This window comes from Staurois parvus, unplaced genomic scaffold (assembly GCF_062004578.1).
Source record: "Staurois parvus isolate SC_StPar_1 unplaced genomic scaffold, SC_StPar_1.0 ptg000005l, whole genome shotgun sequence".
NCBI classification, from domain to species: Eukaryota; Metazoa; Chordata; class Amphibia; order Anura; family Ranidae; genus Staurois; species Staurois parvus.
The window spans coordinates 4583099-4602591 of record NW_028317801.1 but is presented as its reverse complement, the minus strand read 5'-3'; the positions used below and the strand labels follow the sequence as shown (position 1 = coordinate 4602591).

General features: G+C 41.0%; 1 protein-coding gene across 2 annotated transcripts in view; it reads right to left on the bottom strand.

Annotated features, from left to right (window-relative positions):
• Positions 1–19493, bottom strand: part of RBM33 (RNA binding motif protein 33) — a 199708-nt gene that overhangs the window by 88303 nt on the left and 91912 nt on the right. For both annotated transcript variants that reach the window (XM_089693178.1, XM_089693251.1), the window contains exons 11-14: positions 17835–17961; positions 6620–7359; positions 4905–5078; positions 4483–4746 (exon numbers count right to left, since the gene is read on the bottom strand). In XM_089693178.1, coding sequence (XP_089549304.1) covers positions 4483–4746; positions 4905–5078; positions 6620–7359; positions 17835–17961 — 1305 coding nt within the window. The remainder of the gene's footprint in view (positions 1–4482; positions 4747–4904; positions 5079–6619; positions 7360–17834; positions 17962–19493) is intronic.

The window sequence follows — 19493 nt, the reverse complement described above, 5'->3', positions numbered from 1 at the left end:
TGAGTGAGACTATTTCCCTGGTGCTAGACTCCCACGTAGCTTTCTGGGCGGCCAACTCCATGGTCCCAACTTACATGAGCAATGTGGGGCTCACAGCCTCTGCTGCTGGTCTAAATGCATGCCAGCATAGGCCCACCCCCTTCCCCAGTGCCATGAGACCATAACCCATTAGAGTCGGCACTTCGTAATGAGTCATCTTCCGCCAGAAGGGACAAACAATGCTACCTTCCGGCAGTTGCAGCTGTCAATCATCCAATGGTGTAGGATGACGCCACAGCCAAAGACTCCCACCAACTCGTTCAATGCACTCACCACTTACCCTCACCAGGTAAGACAGGGAAGATGGCTTCAGATTTCTCCCACGCTATGAAGGGTGTCTGCTGGCCTTAAAAGGAAGTCACAGCAAAAAGATTCTTTCCAGGGCCACACGCTCGGACTAGAATTCCTTGAGCTAGGGCCCTCTACCATGAATAAAAACTCATTTTAAAAAAAGGTTCCTTAAGACAACGTATCTCCACTGGCCAGAGAAAAAACAATAACTGAAGGGGATACCAGAAGCTGGTCCTCTTGGCAATGTATTTCCTGCCTACCTGGAGGTGGAGCCATATCTCAAGGGGGCTGTCCTGGAAGACAGCTGGAGGGGAAAAAAGCAAGCTTGAGTGAGACTTGATTCCTTTTGCAACAGCCTCAATGGGAAAAGAGTAATTTCTCAATCTAAAAGTTCTAAAAGACAAGAATCTGCTAGAGGATTCAAGCCATTGTGTTTTCCAAAATCTATTATTTTGGATGAACATATCCTTTAAACCCACCCTATCAAGAAGTTTACAGACACGTGGGAACTGTGCTGTAGTGCATAATTAAACATTGATGGCTAAGCTGCAGTAGAAATGTTATAATTTTCTTTACTAAAGATATATTATTTTCCTTTTGTCATCAACATATGCTCATTTTAGCTATAAGCTGTTAAGTGTATAGTAAGTTGAATTTCAACATAGTAAAACACAACTGAAGAGTAAACCGTGGGTTACAGTTTGGTGGAAAGAAACACTAGGAAAGAAAAAAAAAAAACACTTTGCAAGGGCTGCCACTCACAAGTTTTTATGCAAGCAAAAAGAAATGACCACAAGACAAAAATGGTGGGGCCCGCATCTTGTAATTTATGCCAAAATAAGGAATTTACCGAAAAGTCAAAATTCCCATTATCTTACTGTTATAGTACAGGACACAGGGCTTACGTTGATAGACCACAGAATATGCCCAAGCAATAATTAGGGGTGGGAAACATACCAAACCAAACTGCTAGCAGGTCCACAAAAACACAGGTTAAAGAACCAGAACACAAACATCCAGATGACAGCTTGAAGCAACTTGTGGCCAAAAGGTTACACCAGCCGAGGCTTGAACTTGTGAACAAAGGACCAGCTGGTGGCCTTGCATGCTTGATGCTGGAAAGCCCAAGATACCTGTTAAAATGAGTTTTGATAGGAAAAGTAGGAACCCTTGACTCAAGGGCATAGGTCATGGAAATAAGTGGTTTAATCCACCTGGCAATAGTGGAGTTAGAAGCAGAATGTCTTCTACAAGAGCCTTCAGGTAGGACAAAAAAGCATTTAGTCTTGTGAACAGAAGCCATGGCTGCCAAGTAGATGCTGAAAATCCTGACAACATCCAAGAAGTGTTTGGGAAATTGCCCTGGCTTGTTTCGAAGCAGGACAGAAGGGAAGGGAGAACAATATCCTCATTAAGGTTGAAGGGAGAGATCATCTTGCATAAAGAGGGTCTTGGTCTAAAGACCACCTTGTCCCTGTGAAAAACAAGAAATTATTCTTTATAAGAAAAGACTGCCAGCTCAAAAATGTACCTAACAGACATAATGGCCAACAGGAAGGCAGCCTTACTTGTGAGATCTTCCAAGGAAATATTTCTTAACAGCTCACAGAGGAGTCTCTGAAGTACAGAGAGTACCAGGCCGAGATCCCAAGGTGACACAAGGGGACCAAATTGGTGGAATAATGAGCAATTCCCTGAAGAAAAGACTTAAAGGATAGGTTCACCTTTAGTAGCATGTTACACCTGTATTTAGGGACATAGAACATGTTACTAGGCACCCCCTCCACAACCCTGTGACAGCAGGCAGGGGATCATCACTCTTTCAGCTTTCAAACAGAAAGCCCGTATGGAGGTACGTGGGATCCACCGATAGCGGGTGCAATGCTCTGCAGGCTCCTGAGAGAAAACAGGTATAAATGCACTTTTTTTTTTAACCTGTAAATATGTACATTTATTTTTTTTTATGGTGAACTTAGCCTTTATTTTCTGGAATAGACTGGTAAACACAGGGTACTCCGAGTAAGACACGTCAAGACAAGGTTTGCTAAAAGTTTTACAAATAAAGTGCTGTGCAATCTGAAATAGCTATTGCTAAGTCACGAGGGGTGTGATGCAACACGTTGGGTCAGAGCTACATAATATCACACGCAGCCAGAAATGAGGTTACGTTCTATATGGAAATGCTGCTATTATTTAAGGGGAAAGTGATCCTGGTTTCCATTTCAGAGGTATTATATGCCTGAATGAATTTACGTATGTGAGTGCAATTGTAAATACTTCTTTTAATACATGGAATTTACTACACTAAGAGGTTTCTCTCTCTCGTTCCCTCTATGAGGGAGATTTTATACAGTCTCTTAAAGGCACAGGAGTATTGCTGTTATAAGAGGTGATCCAAATGTCCAAGTGTATGGAGGATTAATGGGAGCAGCAAGAATCCATGTAAGATATCACAAACGCACACGATTGATCTTCTTTGAGAGGTCACATATCCCTGGTCAGAAGTCCGAGCATGTCTGTCTGCCAGGTTATTTTGGGCCAGTTTGGTGCAGTAAGAACCACTTGTTTCCTCGATCTCTTTTGCAGAGCAATCTAGGCAATATTTGCATCGGGGCATAAAAAGCATAAACTAGTCTAAACTGAGTGGAGGAGAGCATCCAATGCTAGTGTTAGCACTGGTCATTGCCACAAACAGAGGTAACTTGTCCCAAAGAGGGATTTCTCTTAGATCTTAAGCCCTGAGAGTGAGATCTAAGAGCCCAGCTTATTTTCTAGAAAATAACCTTTGCTTGGGCTTTGTCTAGAATGAGGCGCAACTGAGAACCTGAAACATCTGAATAGTCTCAGACATTTGCAAATGGGTGCAAACAGAGGAATCCTTTTGAGGAAGGCCCTCTCGATACCCTGTGACCTGAAAGGTACAAGTACCTTGGTGAATACAGTGGGTACCGAGGATAAGTCAAAAGGTACTGCAGCAAACTGGAGGTGTTTGGTATTCCTATGGACAGAAAGCACTGGTGAGGTGGGTAGATGGGAACATGCAGAAAGCGTCCATAAACATCCAAGAATCTTTTGAACCTATCCTGCTGGACTGACCACTTCCTGGGACAAGAGATGGTTTAGGGTGTTCTGCAAATCTAAGTGTCCTTTAGCTGATTTTTGTTGATTTGAAAAAAGAAAGCAATGAGGGGGTAGCGTTTGGTACTCTATTTTGTACCCTTTTGAAACCAGTGATTGAACTTACACATCTTAGATGTCTGTTACCAAGAGAGAGAGGCAGACTGTAACAGACTTCCCCCTACTTTTTGGGGTGTGTCCCTTCCTTGGGAAGAAAGCACTGGGGAAGACTGTGGATAATGTGTTCCAAGTCTTGCAGCAAAAGGAAGGGCTGAATTTTGTCTTAGCAGTTAAAGTCTGTGAAAGCACTGAGGGGCTCTGCATTTTGAGGATAGAAGGCCCCCACCCCCCCCCCCCCAAAGAAGAGGATTTTAAAACCTTCAGCTATGGAAGAAGGGAAAGGGGGAGGGAACATGGAAAAACACACCCTGATCCTCCCAATTCTGCGATATGCAGGGGCCAGAAAACCAATGTTGGCAAATGTCCCATCACCCCAGGAAGTTAGGACACCCCATCACTATGAAGAGCTCTTGGCTGGCTTGGGATGGAGAGGGATGAAAAGAACCTCTCCGAACATAAGGAGCAGCGCAAGACTTTCTTCAGGGGGAAGGGAATACTCTTGCCCACTATAATCTCCTTGATATACTTGCCTGAGGAAGAACCAAACAAATGTTTGCCCTCAAAGACACACATTAACTCTCATTCAGGGGTCAATTACAGAGATTTTCTCTTACTTGTTCTTTCAATAACAACTGAAAGAAAAAAAACAAAAAACTGCAACATGGACAAAGACTGAAATACAAAATGGTAACAGGAATACTAACCTTCCCCTACTCTACTAAAAGTATTTTCATGCCTGCCTGTGTTGCGTTTGGAGAGTTTCTCTCACTTCTGGTCTGGTAAAAAATTGTCAGGTTAGGGGAAAATCTAACTGAACCCCAAGCAGCAGTAATCTGACAGTTTTAATTTTCACCTCGTCTGTCAAAAACTAAGAAAAAAAAGTTTTGGATAGAGAGACACTTTAGTTCCATGTACCTGTTCTTCACTTTTAACTTCTGCCTTTATTGTGCTGGTGATGTTTCCTGGCTTGGCTACTTGTGCATTTTCAGCACTCACTGATCTGGGTTGTGGTGCTGTGGTGGCCACAGGGATTACATGTGCAGCAGGAGCAGAGGTTGCTTTTCTCTTATTCATGTCTATAGAGTGAGACGGTGCTATAGGCAGTTCTCGCAAGTTGCTGTTTCTTGGATGTGCTGCTTGTTGATTGTGAGTCTTGACCATGTTCAGAACTGGTGCACCCTGGAAAAAAAAAAAGAAAAAAAAAAAGAGTCTCAAATGTCACTTTTGTTTAATATTCGACATTTGTAAATTATGAATAAAAGAAATCATCACTTACTCAAGAATATTTTTGAAAAACATACAAAAACAGTTTTTATTGCATATTAAAAACATCTTACCTGTCTTTGTTTGAGAGCAGGATGTCGAGGCCCTGGCATTCTATGTGGTAGGTTCTGAGAATTTTGTAAATGTGCTCTAAACGAAGGTGTAGGGGGCATAGGCATTGGGGGCTTTTGTTGTCCTCCAGACAGATGATGTTGATGCAAAGGCTGAAGAGGAGGTTGCATGGGTCCCTGTAAAAAGATGAATAGGCATCACAGACTCTAGAATTACAATATCCAATTTAGCAGTTACTGGTCACTTCCTGTTTAAAAAAAAGCTAGTTACCTAGTTATTATGCTTTGCTAGTGCCTTTAATACTTTGGGCCTATAACAAGTACACAGAGAGCAAGGGTCCTGACTTGCATGCTTGTTTTAGGTCAACAATGCAAAGAATTCAGCCAGAAGTAGCCAGGCAACCATTATTTTTCAAATTATGTCAGCAATAGTAGTCCCCTCAAGTTTCTCACACTACTGGTTTCCGTTAAGGGGCATGACAAGAGGCATGCAGGCATCCAATTAGCTCTATCAGCATCAATACATGTCACGTAAACTTCAAGAACTCTTTGCTAAGGTTTACTACCTGCTTATAAGCACTGCGCCCCAAATGTGAATACAGTGATGACTGAAGGCAGCTTACAAAGAGGGGATGTGGTTTCAACATTGCACTTGAGTTGTTATTATACAGGATTTATATAGCGCCAACAGTTTGCTCAGCGCTTTACAATATAACGGGAGACAATACAGAAACAATACAGTTCAATACAAGAGGGTTAGGAGGGCCCTGCTCCTTGGAGCTTACAATCAAATAAACTGTCACTTTTCTATAACTTAGCAACCAGTTTTGTTTCACAACACCAACTGTTACTAAGTAGTTTGGTGGTAGCTTCAAAAGAGAAAGGAGTGGCAGGGAAAATCTGAAGATGTGGATTATCACTGCATCTAGAAAGGATCTTCTTACATTCTAGAAAGGCAAAGCAACAGTATCTCTTTAAAGTCAGTTCTAGTGACAATAAAAAAAAAAAAAATCTAAAAAAAAAAAACATTTAAAAATGTGCATGTGCTATAAAAAAGTGGTAAGCATATTTAACTTAAGGCACAACTCAAGGAAGAGTTTTCCCATCTCCTCCTGAATAATTGACAAATTAGAACCCACTAAAGATTGCCAAAACAAGACAGATTTTCACTGCATCCTGACAGCCTTGAACACACACTGAAGGGTTTTAACACATTTTCACTTAAAAGAAAAAAGTGTGGGATTTAAAAAAAAAAAAAAAAAAAAAATCATACTCACGTGGGTGAGTATGATCAAAGACTGATAACCACTTAGTTCTCAGTCTTCAGTGAGCCAGTGACTGTCAGTCACCAGCTGTCTGCTCTGCCCCTCCAGGGCTCACTGGAGCACCAGACTGTGGAGGGGATGTGAGCAGCTGGCTCATGCTCTTAGCAGCAAGCACGCTGAGGTTGAGCTGCCTTCTGCTCAGGTATCTGGGTAGATCCCAACATTAAAGTTGTGTTCCTTCTAGAGTCTGGATCAGCTGAGTGACATCAGCTGACAAAGGACTTTAGCCCACTGTCAGATTAACATGGGTCACAGGAGTGCAGAATGAAGTGTATGCCTGTGACCCATTGAAGTAGGGCCAAAAGAGCTTTGGCTTTACTTCTCTTTTAAATCCAATTTGACTGTGTAACTTGACTTACATTAGTTAAGACATTACTAACATATGGAACAAACCTGCATATTCGACTGACTGTGAAGCATGAAGGGTTGTCCAGGAACGGGTGGAAACGGTTGCCTTGGTGGAGGAAAATGCCTTATATTTGTAGATGGCTGACTGAATGGTGGAATTCCCATTGGCCCTGGAGATGGCAGGTTAATCCGAACAGGTCGCTCTCTTGTAAATCCTGGGTTATTAAATCCTTGCTGAGGTCCAGGGACAGGCTGTGGAAAATTTGGTTGTGGACTAGTTCCTGGTTGGTTGAATCCTGGCTGAGGTCCAGGGTTAGGCTGGGTAAAACTAGGTTGGTTTATACCTGGCGGGTTAAATGGTGGCTGAGCGGCAGACTGGTTGAACCCAGGGGGGGGACCTGATTGGTTAAAGTTTGGCTGATTAAAACTTGGTTGACTGCCGGGTGGGTTAAAACCAGCCTGTGGACCCGGTGGATTAAAGGTGGGCTGAGGACCAGATGGATTGAATCCTGGCTGTGGCCCTGGCTGGTTGAATCCAGGTTGAGTAAAGCCTGTTTGTGGCCCAGGTGGATTAAAGCCTGCTTGTTGACCAGGTCCAGGAGGATTAAAGTTAGACTGGGGCTGATTAAATCTCGGTTGTGGGCCTGGCTGGTTAAAGTTCTGCCCTGGTGGACTGAATGGTGGTGGGTTCTGAGTGGGAACAGGGAGGTTATTAAGAAGTGGAGGTGGAGGAATTGGAGGAGGATTTCTCTGATCAAATATATGATGATTAGGAAACCGAGGCTCTGCAAGCAAAGGAAAACATATGTTAATTCAACATTTAACAAAACTGACTAAAGCTGTGAAAGAAATAAAATAATTTCAAACATATACAAAAACATAACCATACAAAGCACATCCACAACACTGACAAGAAAAATACAATTTCATGTTATAATCACCGCATTCATAATGTGCTAAATTTATTAAAGGTGGGTAACAGGATCTACCTTAACCTCCTTGGCGGTTTTCCCGAGTGTAGCTCAGGGTTGAATTTCTATACCAAGAACGATAACCCCGAGCTACACTCGGGCTTACCATGCAGCGTTCTCTGGGGGTCCCTGCAGCACTTACCTTGTCCTTCGCTCCCACGATGTGTCCCCTGCAGCGTCCCCGTCCATCTCCTCCGGCGGATGCCGGCATCTGACTTCCGCGTTCCGGTCCCCGTGACGTCGGAACGTTCGGGCGGCGGAACCGGCGGGAAATTTGAAATTTTTAAAAAATGACATTTTTGCTGTCATTGCTTTTTCACTGCATTTCACATACAGTTTGTCCTCACTGCTTTGTCCTGTGCCCTGCCTGCATTTTGACTGTTTTTTCTGCCTGGAAACTTAGAAAAGTCCATGGCGGCCAAAAAGCGTCCCTTTACATCAAAAGCGGTTTTAGAACAGCGATAGTAAATCAGAACCACTTGCAGAATTGAGTGATAATGATTTGTGGGGAAATTCGTCATCAGACACTGAAAACGATTTTGCGACTTTGCTCAGCGATGTGCGAATTTGCCTCTGTATTTCAAATTTCAGTGTTTTTGGTTTGATTATATTATTGAATTAAATTTATTATTTTTTATGATTATTTATTAAATTATAATTTATGATTTCGTGTTTCAAGTTTTATCATATCCGGAATGTTTAATAGACTCTTTTTCGGATAGATTTCAGTGAGTTATTCCTAAAAATTACAGCCTACAATTAAAAACTACATATTTCCATGCAAAAAAATGGTACCGCTTTCAGCACAAAATTCCTGACATGATCATACCGCCAGGGAGGTTAAGCAATACAGGGATGCCTGACAAAGTTTATCCACTGCTCACTCTCAAATAAATTTTACAGTATTAAGGTGATATTTAATTGTACTCCAAATTGTTATTTTTATTTGTGCTGTGCTATCAACTTAAAAGTATGACATTACAATGAAAGACACTACTTAACGATAACTCATTTGCCTCAGCCATTACGAAGTGTATTGCCCTGAAGTTTGACGTCATTTGAACAAAGTTGTCAAAACAGGGCTCATGACTGTCCACTAGCTTATTAAACTATTAACCTATTGATCTACAGTGCCTTGAAAAAGTATTAATACCCTTTGAAATTTTCCACATTTTGTCATGTTACAACCAAAAACTTAAATGCATTTTATTAGAATTTTATGTGATAGACCAACACAAAGTGGCACATAATTGTGAAGTGGAAGGAAAATGCTAAATGGTTTTCAACATGTTTTACAAATAAATATCTGAAAAGTGTGGCGTGCCTTTGTATTCAGCCCACCTGCGTCAATACTTTGTAGAACCACCTTTCGCTGCAATTAAAGTCTTTTTGGGGATGTCTCTACCAGCTTTGCACATCTACAGAGTGAGATTTTTACCCATTCTTCTTTGCAAAATAGCTCAAGCTCTGTCAATGCCACAGATTCTCAATTGGATTTAGGTCTGGACTTTGACTGGGCCATTCTAACACATTATATGCTTTGATCTAAACCATTCCATTGTAGTTCTGGCTGTATGTTTAGGGTCGTTGTCCTGTTGGAAGGTGAACCTAAGCCCCAGTCTCAAGTCTTTTGAGGATTAACAGGCTTTCTTCTAAGATTTCCCTGTATTTGGCTCCATCCATCTTCAAATCAATGCTGACCAGCTTCCCTGTACCGGCTGAAGAAAAGCATCCCCACAACATGATGCTGTGCCACCACCATGTTTCATGGTGGGGATGGTGTGTTCAGGGTGATGAGCAGTGTTAGTTTTCCTCCATAGCGTTTTTCTTTTAGTCCAAAAAGTTTTTTTTTGGTCTCATCTGACTAGAGCACCTTCTTTAACACATTTGCTGTGTACTCCACATGGCTACTTGTAAACTGCAAACAGGACTTCTTATGGCTTTCAACAATGGCTTTCTTCTTGCCACTATTCCATAAAGAATGGATTTGTGGAGTGCACAACTAATAGTTATCCTGTGGATAGATTCTCCCACCTGAGCTGTGGATCTCTGCAGCTCCTCCAGATTTACCATGGACCTCTTGGTTGCTTCCCTGACTAATGCTCTCCTTGCCCAGCCTGTCAGTTTAGGTGGACAGCCATGTCTTGTTAGGTTTGCAGTTGTGCCATACTATTTCCATTTTTGGATGATGGATTGAACAGTGCTCCGTGAGATGTGCAAAGCTTGGGATATTTTTTTTGTTTTTTTATAATCTAACCCTGGTTTACACTTCTCCACAACTTTATCCCTGACCTGTCTGATGTGTTCCTTGGCCTTCTTGATGCTGTTTGTGCACTAATATTCTTTAAAAAACCTCTGAAGGCTTCGCAGAACAGCTGTATTTATACTGAGTTTAAACTACACACATTTAATTTACTAATTAGGCTCCACTAGATTTTAGTTAGGGGTATCAGAAAAAAGGGGGCTGAATACAAATGCACGAGACACTTTTCAGATATTTGTAAAAATATTTTAAAACCATTTATCATTTTCCTTCCACTTCACAATTATGTGCCACTGTGTTGGTCTATCACATAAAATCCCAATAAAATACATTTACGTTTTTGATTGTAACATGACAAAATGTGAAAAATTTCAAGGGGCATGAATACTTTTTCAAGGCACTGTACATCCCTTACAATATGCCACACTACAACCACAGCCAAACACACAGACTTTTTATGCACACTTCACAAAAGGCTTTGAGAGCTCAACTAGGTTTGACAACTATCCACAAAAAATACCCTGTTGCAGATGGTTACCCATGGTTGCCCCATCATTGATTAAGCACCTACAGCAAGAAATAATTATTTCAGGAGTAGAAACCATTCTCCAGGGTCCAGATGCTGCTAGCCAAGCAATTAAAAAAAAACAAAGGGGCGAGCACCACCAGGCTACAGGCATAATTTAATGTCTATAAAGATGAATGACAGATCGCACAGGAGAAGAAAAACCACCTGAAGGGGCACATACTGTAAATATACAACACTCCAAAGAGTTCTTGTGTGTGATAACTGAAACACTTGAGGTACTTTACCCTGGAGATAGAAGTGGTCTCGTGTGAAAGAGTAGAAAGGGGTGCCAAGCGGAACAATAAAAACATCAAATTATTAAAACCGACAATTGGACAAGGAAAAAATAAAATATGGATACTTGCATATGACAAAGAGTGTCCGCATGGCTCCAAATGGATGTGTCTCCCACTGTGTCATCGGCAGCAGCTGATGGCTCTGTGTAGGTGAACTGACTTGCAGACCAAGAAGCATCCAGAGCCACCCTGGATTGCATAAAACATCTGTAGAGGACAGTCCTGGTGGAAATGGGGCGTGGCTGCGAGTTTCTCAGGCCATAGTGACAAGTGTGAAGACACTTCCTGGTCAACAAGTCAGAGTAACCTAGAGTGGGCAGCTGCTGCTGATGACACAGAGGGAGACGCATCCATTAGGAACCATGCAAACACTTTATGATATGCAATCATACATTTTTTTTGTCCAGTGCATTGCGGATTGTCTGTTTTAATAAACTGGCGTTTTTAATGCTATACTTAATGGCACCGCTTTCTACTCTTTTAGCTGAGGATTTACACCTGTTGATTTCCACATGATGAAAAAGGCTGCCTAGAACAGGATCGGCTTTACCTCTCTTGCCACAGCAAAACTTTTGGTTCCTCAATGAGGGCCCATGTACACTACTGCATTATCTGATTAAATCTGCATAGCATGACCCTCAAATTAGGTGGTTCCAACACTAATGGGACAACCATATAGTTCAAAGCTCCAGGATTTTTATTGGGGGGTGGTGGTCCCCTGATGACCACGTTTCCTACACCAACAAGGTGCCCGGACTCCCCTTTAGCCCAGACAGCTGGTATCCATTTTAAGATTCTTCCAAAAGACAGGAAGAAGCAACTAGGATGGTCTGGTCCTTATCAACGGACAACAACAGAATCTTGCATTACAGATATCTGGAGTAAATGTACAGTAGGTCCATCAAGGATCAACAGACCCGATTCAGCCGACCACTGTATCCAGAGAAGCTTGGACGTCCACTCGGTAGAACTTGGAGAAGGTGGAAACTGAAGGTATTGGAATTCCCAGGAAACACCCACTGATCTGGTGAGTGAGCAGGCAAGTGCTGGAGCTTAGAATGTAAGCTCTTGTGGCATTTTCTACCTGGTAATAATACATTTTGAAGCAGGATGTCCTTTGTGAGGCCATGGCGACAAGACAGAGTCTTTCTTATAAAAGCGGTGGCTATTACATAAATGCTGATAGCTCTGCCAACATCCAGACAATGAAGATCAATTTGTCTGGGGTGCATAGCAACAGGGCACAAAAGTGGGAAGAACTATATCTTCGTTGAGGTGAAAGTTGGATACCACCTTAGGCAGAAGGTAGGTCTTGGGAGCAACACTAGTCTTTGTGAAGGATCAGGTATGGCTCCTTACAAGAAACGCTAGTACTACTAGTTCAGAGACACTTATGACAGACATGATAGCCACTAAAAAGGCTACTTTGCAGGAAATATCCGAAGATCATTCTCAGACGGGTTCACCTGCAGATTCTGCAAGGCAGAGAAACCAAGTTAAGATCCCGAGGAATCACAAGGTGCCGTAAAGGAGGTCTAATCTGACAAACACATTTTTCTTTGTTTTTGGAACAAGTTGGACAAGGCTGAAACCTGTCCCTTACGAGTACTTAACACCAAATTCTGATCAAGACCTAACTGTAGGAGGGCAAGAATGGGAGTTACAGAGAAATCCCTGGGACTGAAATGCCTGTGTTCACTGAAAAGAAGAAATAGAAAAAGAAGGATTTCCAGGAATTACAGACACTATGCCTCAAGACCTGGATGCCATTGTTAAATTCTATGACTGAGAATCAAGATGGAAGCTCTGGGTGTTTGGTAGAGTTTTAAAAGTGAAGTTCACCTTTAGTAACATATTACACCTGTATTTACTCTGCGCATCTCTTCCTGCACTCCCTGTCGTCACTGCAGCAGATGGCTTGTAGCTCTCAATTAACTGTGAGAGCACTGGTATGCTCCCTCAAAGTTAATTACTCTTCCTGCACTTCAGTAACTGTCTGCTCATAGAGGAGGTACAGGCAGACAGCTTTACTGGGAGTCTGCAGGTGCCTGACATTGCAACTGTGATCTGCTGATTGCAGGTTCAATGCTCTACAGACTCCTAAGAAAATATAAAAAGATGCAATAACTTACTTTGTGGATTCCATGCAAAACTTTGGAATGTGAAAGTAATTGTTTAGCGATTTGAGGTCCAGGATAGGGTGAAAAACCCCCATTAGGTTTTGGCACTGAGCAGGTTTGAATAAAATCCCTTGAACCTGTCCTCCAGAGGAACCAGAATGATCACTTCCTGGGAAAAAATATGTTTAAGGGAGGTCTGCAGTGGTCGTAATAATTCAACCTTTGGTGTGATGTAACACCTTTGTCATCAACCTGAGACTGCATTCAATGGGGAGACAAATTTGAAACAATTCCTGATTTCCCTATAGTTTGATAGTTGAAAGAATACTATCTTGGCAAGTAGCTCAGGGTCCAAGCTTCGCCAATCACCTCAAAGTAACTTAAAGTTAAAATTATGGCATTTTGTCACTCGAATTCCAAGCAGATTGATTCTTGCAGAAAGGTTTTGCAGTACAGAACTTTAGCATTTGCACCAACATGAGGCGCACAGAAGAGATCGGAACCTTCCAGAACACTATCATAAAATGTAATGCTATACATTGGGCTGCTGTGGTATAGCAAGTCTTTTGTGAAGCCGAGACATGGTAGGATCCACATTGGAATGGAACATTTCTGAACAAAATCCTCAATATGGATACAACACTAAGGGTCCTTTCACACAGTAATTTCGTTTACTTCATCCGTTCAGTCACGGTGGGATTATTTTTTTTTTTTTAGAAAATCGGATGAAAAACAGATGGATCAGGACATCAGTTTTTAGATCGCTTTCATTTCCATGTACGTCCGTTGTTGGTCTATTTTTTATGAGTCATGGAAATTTCTCAAAACACTTTGCTTTTCCCCAGCATGCATGGAGCTTCCCAAACTGCTTTCTGGTCTTAGGGATGTCACTTCCTCCTAGACCCATACCTGGGTCATAGGTTAAATTTTTTATTAAAAATTAAAAATAAAAATTACATATTGCAGAAAAATGGATTTAATTGGATAGAATGTAAACGGATATCATCTGTTAACATTCTTTTTTTAGTCATTCCTTTTTTATTTTACGGAACAAAAATAGGGCTATGTTCCGTTTGAAAACGGAGGTGGATGTACACAGATGATCATCCTTTTACATTCGCTTGCCCATAGGAATACATTGGTGTCTGTTTTTCATCGGTCAACAGACAGGTGGAAAACGGACATAAAGAATGCCAGTGTGAAAGGGGCCTATCAAGCAAACAGGGTGCTTCCAATCTCTTAATTAACTTTGCAGATGTGCTTTAATTTTTTCACAAGCATTTTCTGTCAGGGTCCCAAGCAAAACCAGCCTATTAAGAAACCAGCAAAGAACATAACCATATAAAGCAGAAGTAAACAAACCTCTATTTATGGAAGGAGCCCTGGATTCTATACAGGCTACACTTCAAATGTCTGCCTTTCTTGATCTCCATTACAAGGAGAGTGGAAAGAGTAGTGGCCATTTTATTACATTAATTTGAGGTTTAGTTATCCTTTAAACTGAGCTTACTGAATGCACACTCAAAAAGCTAGATCCCAAAAATGAAGACGCAAATATAGGAAAACATTTTTCATAGCAGGTACAAAAGTCCACGGAACATAACAAATATTAATTCCCCTATCCATGAAACAGTCAGCATGGTTTCACTGCGAAAACCAAAATTGATTACTTAAGCCTTTCTGAAAAAATATTTACCTATAGTCTCAACTTCACTTTTAACAAACATGACCTTTTACGAGATCCTAGTTCACCTCAAAACAATTACAGCATATTTCTTTCACTATGGCACAATTTCTCCCAATATTTTTATACCAAGTGATGGCTTAGGAAACATCTGTGCTGGGACCATCCTGCAGTCTAAGGGTAATTAAGTTATGCTACATATCCAATTTTTTTTTTGTTCCTCAGGCTGGCCATACAAGTGTCAATTTTTTTGTTCAACCAGCAAGTTGAACAAAGGAAAATGACCAGATTCCCCCATTTACACACTTTATGTGGATGGGGGAATCCCTCCCACTGAGTTACTGTATTCTGACAGCAGGGAGACTTTCTCGCCGTCAGAACACTCTGATCATCGCCAGTGGCAATGATCAAAAGAAAATTTTCCAACAGGCTGGTTGTACATAAGTCGATCACTAGATCAACTTGTGTACAACCAGCCTGCCCATACACTGATCAAAATTCGGCTGGTACCTGCTGAACCAGATGAATTTCAATCCATGCATGGCCAGCTTAAGGATGTAAATTGCGTCTCACATTGTGCAAGCTCATATTCTGAATCTGATATTAGCAATAACTAAACTCAACACAGCATTTGTACTCTGTGCTTATTTTCTTCATCTTTATACCAAGAGTTTGAGTAACATGCCTATGCTACTTGTTCATTCTTAGGGGTGAACAACAAGGCAGGTGCATATTGGCTTTTGATGTGTGAACACCCAGAACTTACTAACATTTGGGATCTGGAGCCCAAGATTGACTAGAAAACTGCCAGCAATTGTAAAATGAGTGTGACTGAAAAAATGAGGTGTTAAAGCGCACACAAGACAGTGACTGCATACAACTCTGTTGGAGTTGAAGGACTGACATGTGTAGTTGATCACACTGTTAAATATCTTAAAAAAAATTGTTGTCTCCATGTATCCCCCTCTAAAAAGGCATAAAAGTCTGCCAATTTTCTCAATGACAATACCTAGAAACTAGGCACCTCAAAAGGCAATCCAAGGCAGTGTGTGCATCCAACAGTAATTACTCCAGGGGGCTGTACTTCTACCAGGGAGTGGAGAAATACATGGACTAGATTTCGCAGAGGGGACTGCATTATGCCCCATCTGCCACAGGTCCCAGGACACTTATTAACTAGAAAAGCTATAATTTCTGGGGAAATTGTGTGAAGTGTTCTTGCCTCCACCAGTAGTCTACAACTGGAGTGGGCAGAGTAACTGGGTGGAGTGGCTTGTCACTCTGCTGCCTGCTCACACACCTGGGTTCCTATGGCAACTCACTCTAAAGAAAGGGCAGAGAAGAGCGGTTAAAAACAAACTGCTCCAACTTGCTCACTTCACTGGCGGTTGCCATCTTCAAATGGTTGTAGTTTAAAAATGATAAATCCTACACCAAAGAGCTTTATATTGTGAGAATCACAAGACCCAGACCTACATGTTGATGCATAGTATGTCTCTGAAATATTAAAAATGAGGGCACAGTCGCAGTTTAGAAATTGCCCTTCAAATTTGAGGTGGCTAGAGTGGAGTTTCAATGAATGTCAACGGGCGGCCTGAGTTGCAAACAAATGGTCATATTGTAGAAACGATCAGGACTATGGCTTAACCGTGGACATTTTTAGTGGCAGCAGGAATAGCTGAACGTTTTGATATAAGATTTGTGTAGGTGGGCTTGAAAATGAGGGAGTGATAGCAGTTTAGAAATCATGTCCTGATTTTTCAGCTCACACTCTAGTTTTGAACATTCCCCCATCCATTCCTATGGGACGAATTTCACCACAAAAACGCTGATATTTCGTGAACCATTCGGCGAAACGTTCCACAAAGTAATAGCACACCAATCGGGAACAATCCGCATGTTTCGGTATATTACTGTCTATGTAGTGTAAAAACTGTGGAAGGAGTTAGGATGGTAAATTTGGCTATAATAATAAGAATATATATGTGAGATAACAGTAAGTGGTCTTGCCATGCAAGAACACTTAACTACAGGTACTTATATAGCGTCACATTACTGTGTAATGTATATCCCAGCTCCCCTGTACTCCATTATAGTGATATGACATGTATACAGTAATGTATATCCCAGCTCCCCTGTACTCCATTATAGTGATATGACATGTATACAGTAATGTATATCCCCCCTCCCCTGTACTCCATTATAGTCATAACATGTATACAGTAATGTATATCCCAGCTCCCCTGTACTCCATTATAGTGATATGACATGTATATAGTTTTTACTCCTTGAGTCCCCCGCGGCGGTGGAGACGGTGTCTCCTTTCAGCTGAGGAGAGCGGACCTCTCCTGCACCTGTCCCCTCAGCGGTGGTGCCGAAGAAGCCGGAAACCGGAACTTGGAACCCGGAACTCGGCTTCACAATGAGGCTTGGAGTGCAGCCGCTATATCATCTGTGCTCGCCGCTCGAGAATTTCTCCTCACATTTGGCAAGCAGCTTTTTCAAGCCCTGAGTTAATACATGTGTGGGGCAATTCTTCATAGAGAGGTGTATAGTTATCAAGGTATCTGCTATTGTAAATATGGTGCTTTCAAGAAACCATATAGGGGGGGGGTTACTACAATTAGCATAACCACAAGCTGATTGGTTGCTATGCACAGCTGATTCAGATTCTAACTCCAAGTTAGATTCAATCTTGCTAAATTCTCCTCATGCTGTATTTGCAATGCAGAAATGTAAAATGCAAAATATGAAAACCAAATGCAAACTTGGTATCCCTTAAGCAGTTCTTTCATATATATGCAGGTATCCTGCATCTGCTAATCTCCCTTTTCTGAATATTGTAAGTGCCACACTTTGTCAGGCGGTGACATGGTGCCAACTGCACCAAAGACTTCATACACAAAGACAAAATGGTATGAGGAAAGAAACCGTTCATTCCTGACCCCCTGCTCCCATTTCACAAAGGGTTCCCTTTCCATCATCCCTCACTACACTCTCTTGTCCATGACTAGTTTCTGATCTGCATATTTACCCCAAAGGAACACAATTTGCTGTTGCTTCTCTTTCACTTTACTCCACAGTAAATGACAAAGCATATTGAGACTTTAGTTTACTCAAAAATAAAGTTTAATTAAAACCATTCGACTAAAATAGTGATTTGGATAGAGTGACAAAAAGGTAAAACCTATCCCAGCTCAGTCTCTATTGTTATTTTTCAGTTAGTTTTTGGGGATGGGTCAGAGGGACAGAAGCGATAAAAATCTACCATATGTAAACTGCTATACGAACATCATGTAAAACCATTTGTGTTAAGCTTTACCAATCACATAAGACAAGAGAGCATAAAACCATGTACCTCCAATGAAGAATGGGTCACGCTCAGGCTGGAGTGGTGGTGGGTTCCTCCAAGGTTCTTGAAGTCTTGGAGGTGGATTGAAATTGCCAGGCACAGGACCTGAAACATGCTGAAAGTCTGGCATGCCCTATTATAACAAAATAGCATGATTATGAATGGTCAAAGCACAGTGGTATACAGTGATAAAGTAAACACAGAAGGGTAAATAACTCTTATAAGAAGGAATCAAGGTGACCATACACTATACAATGTGATTATATAATGTGATTTTTTTTTTTTTTTTTAACATACTGTGACTTTATTCAAGGCCATCAACTACTTCAGGATTTGGTTTATTGAATCAAAAGAAAATCATTATAAGAAGCCAAGTCTTAAATGAACTACAAATTCCTTATTAAACTCAGCTTTTCCATTCATTATACTTCATCCAGCCCACCTCCTCAACAAAAGATAAGGTGGCCCTAATCCTTTTACAGAATTATACCCTATTTTTCAGCTTCTTTATCCCCTTAAATATCCATCTAGTTAAGAAATTAACATTCTCTTGCACACAATCACTACACAAATTATACTTTACATTTCCACATCTCTTGTTAATTACATGATGCTATCTGCAGTAATCTATTCAAGGGCTGCAGATAACTTGGCCTACTGGTGAAAAGAAATGAAACTTGGCATAAATTGCTTAGCACAAAGTTAATCTTAAAGAGAAAACAGAATAAAGGATATCTAACAGCTATTGTGTGACTTACAGAAAGGGTCACTCATACTTCCAGAAGACTAATTAAATATGTTAAAGTCTTTGTAACTTAATGAATCTTTCAATAAATTACTTCCAACATTTACAACATGTTTTCATTAATTTCATTTCATATGCAAGTGTTCTATTAGAATTCTAATGATGGTTAAGCAGGGTCAGGCAGACAATTGGGAACAGAGCTTAGAGATTAATGACCAATATAGCCCTGTACGCACATTTTATTCGGCAGCATTTGTATTAAATTGGAAAGTATTTGAACTTTAACTTTTTACCAATGCCTATTTTTTACTGAATGAACAGGAACTGCCTTTAGAAAAGCAGTAATGTTACATCAAATGAAGAAAACTCTTGGAAAATGTGTAAACTTCTAAACCTCGCTACTCATCACGAGGTCCTACATAGAGAAATATGGTTGATGGCAAATATTATGGGAAGTCTTATCAGATGCACACAACTGTGTTAACCAACAGGCCAAACAGGCCAGAGATGCAGGATGTGAGTCCTGTAATAGGAGTATGGAAAACAATATGGGAAGTTTTACTGAAAGCATTATTAAACACAAAACCACAAATGCAATATGTTGCAACAAAACATTAGATGGGGTGGCTGCATTAGTTTTCCTTAACTTTTTCCTCTGTTTCCATCTGATTAACTGGCCAGGAACACACGTCCTATATTAAGAGTACCCCAACTTTGGATGAAGAAGCATAGGGGCATCTTTGGACAGCACTGTTACTCAAGCTTTGATATTTAAACAGCCTTAACACACAGCAGAGGCAGTAAGGTAATATGACTTTATGAAAAGGACATGTAAACACATTTCTCTCATTTGCTCCCTTTTGGTTTGTTAAATATACTACTGAACATGTTTTATTATATCTCTCTGACATGTGCAAAAA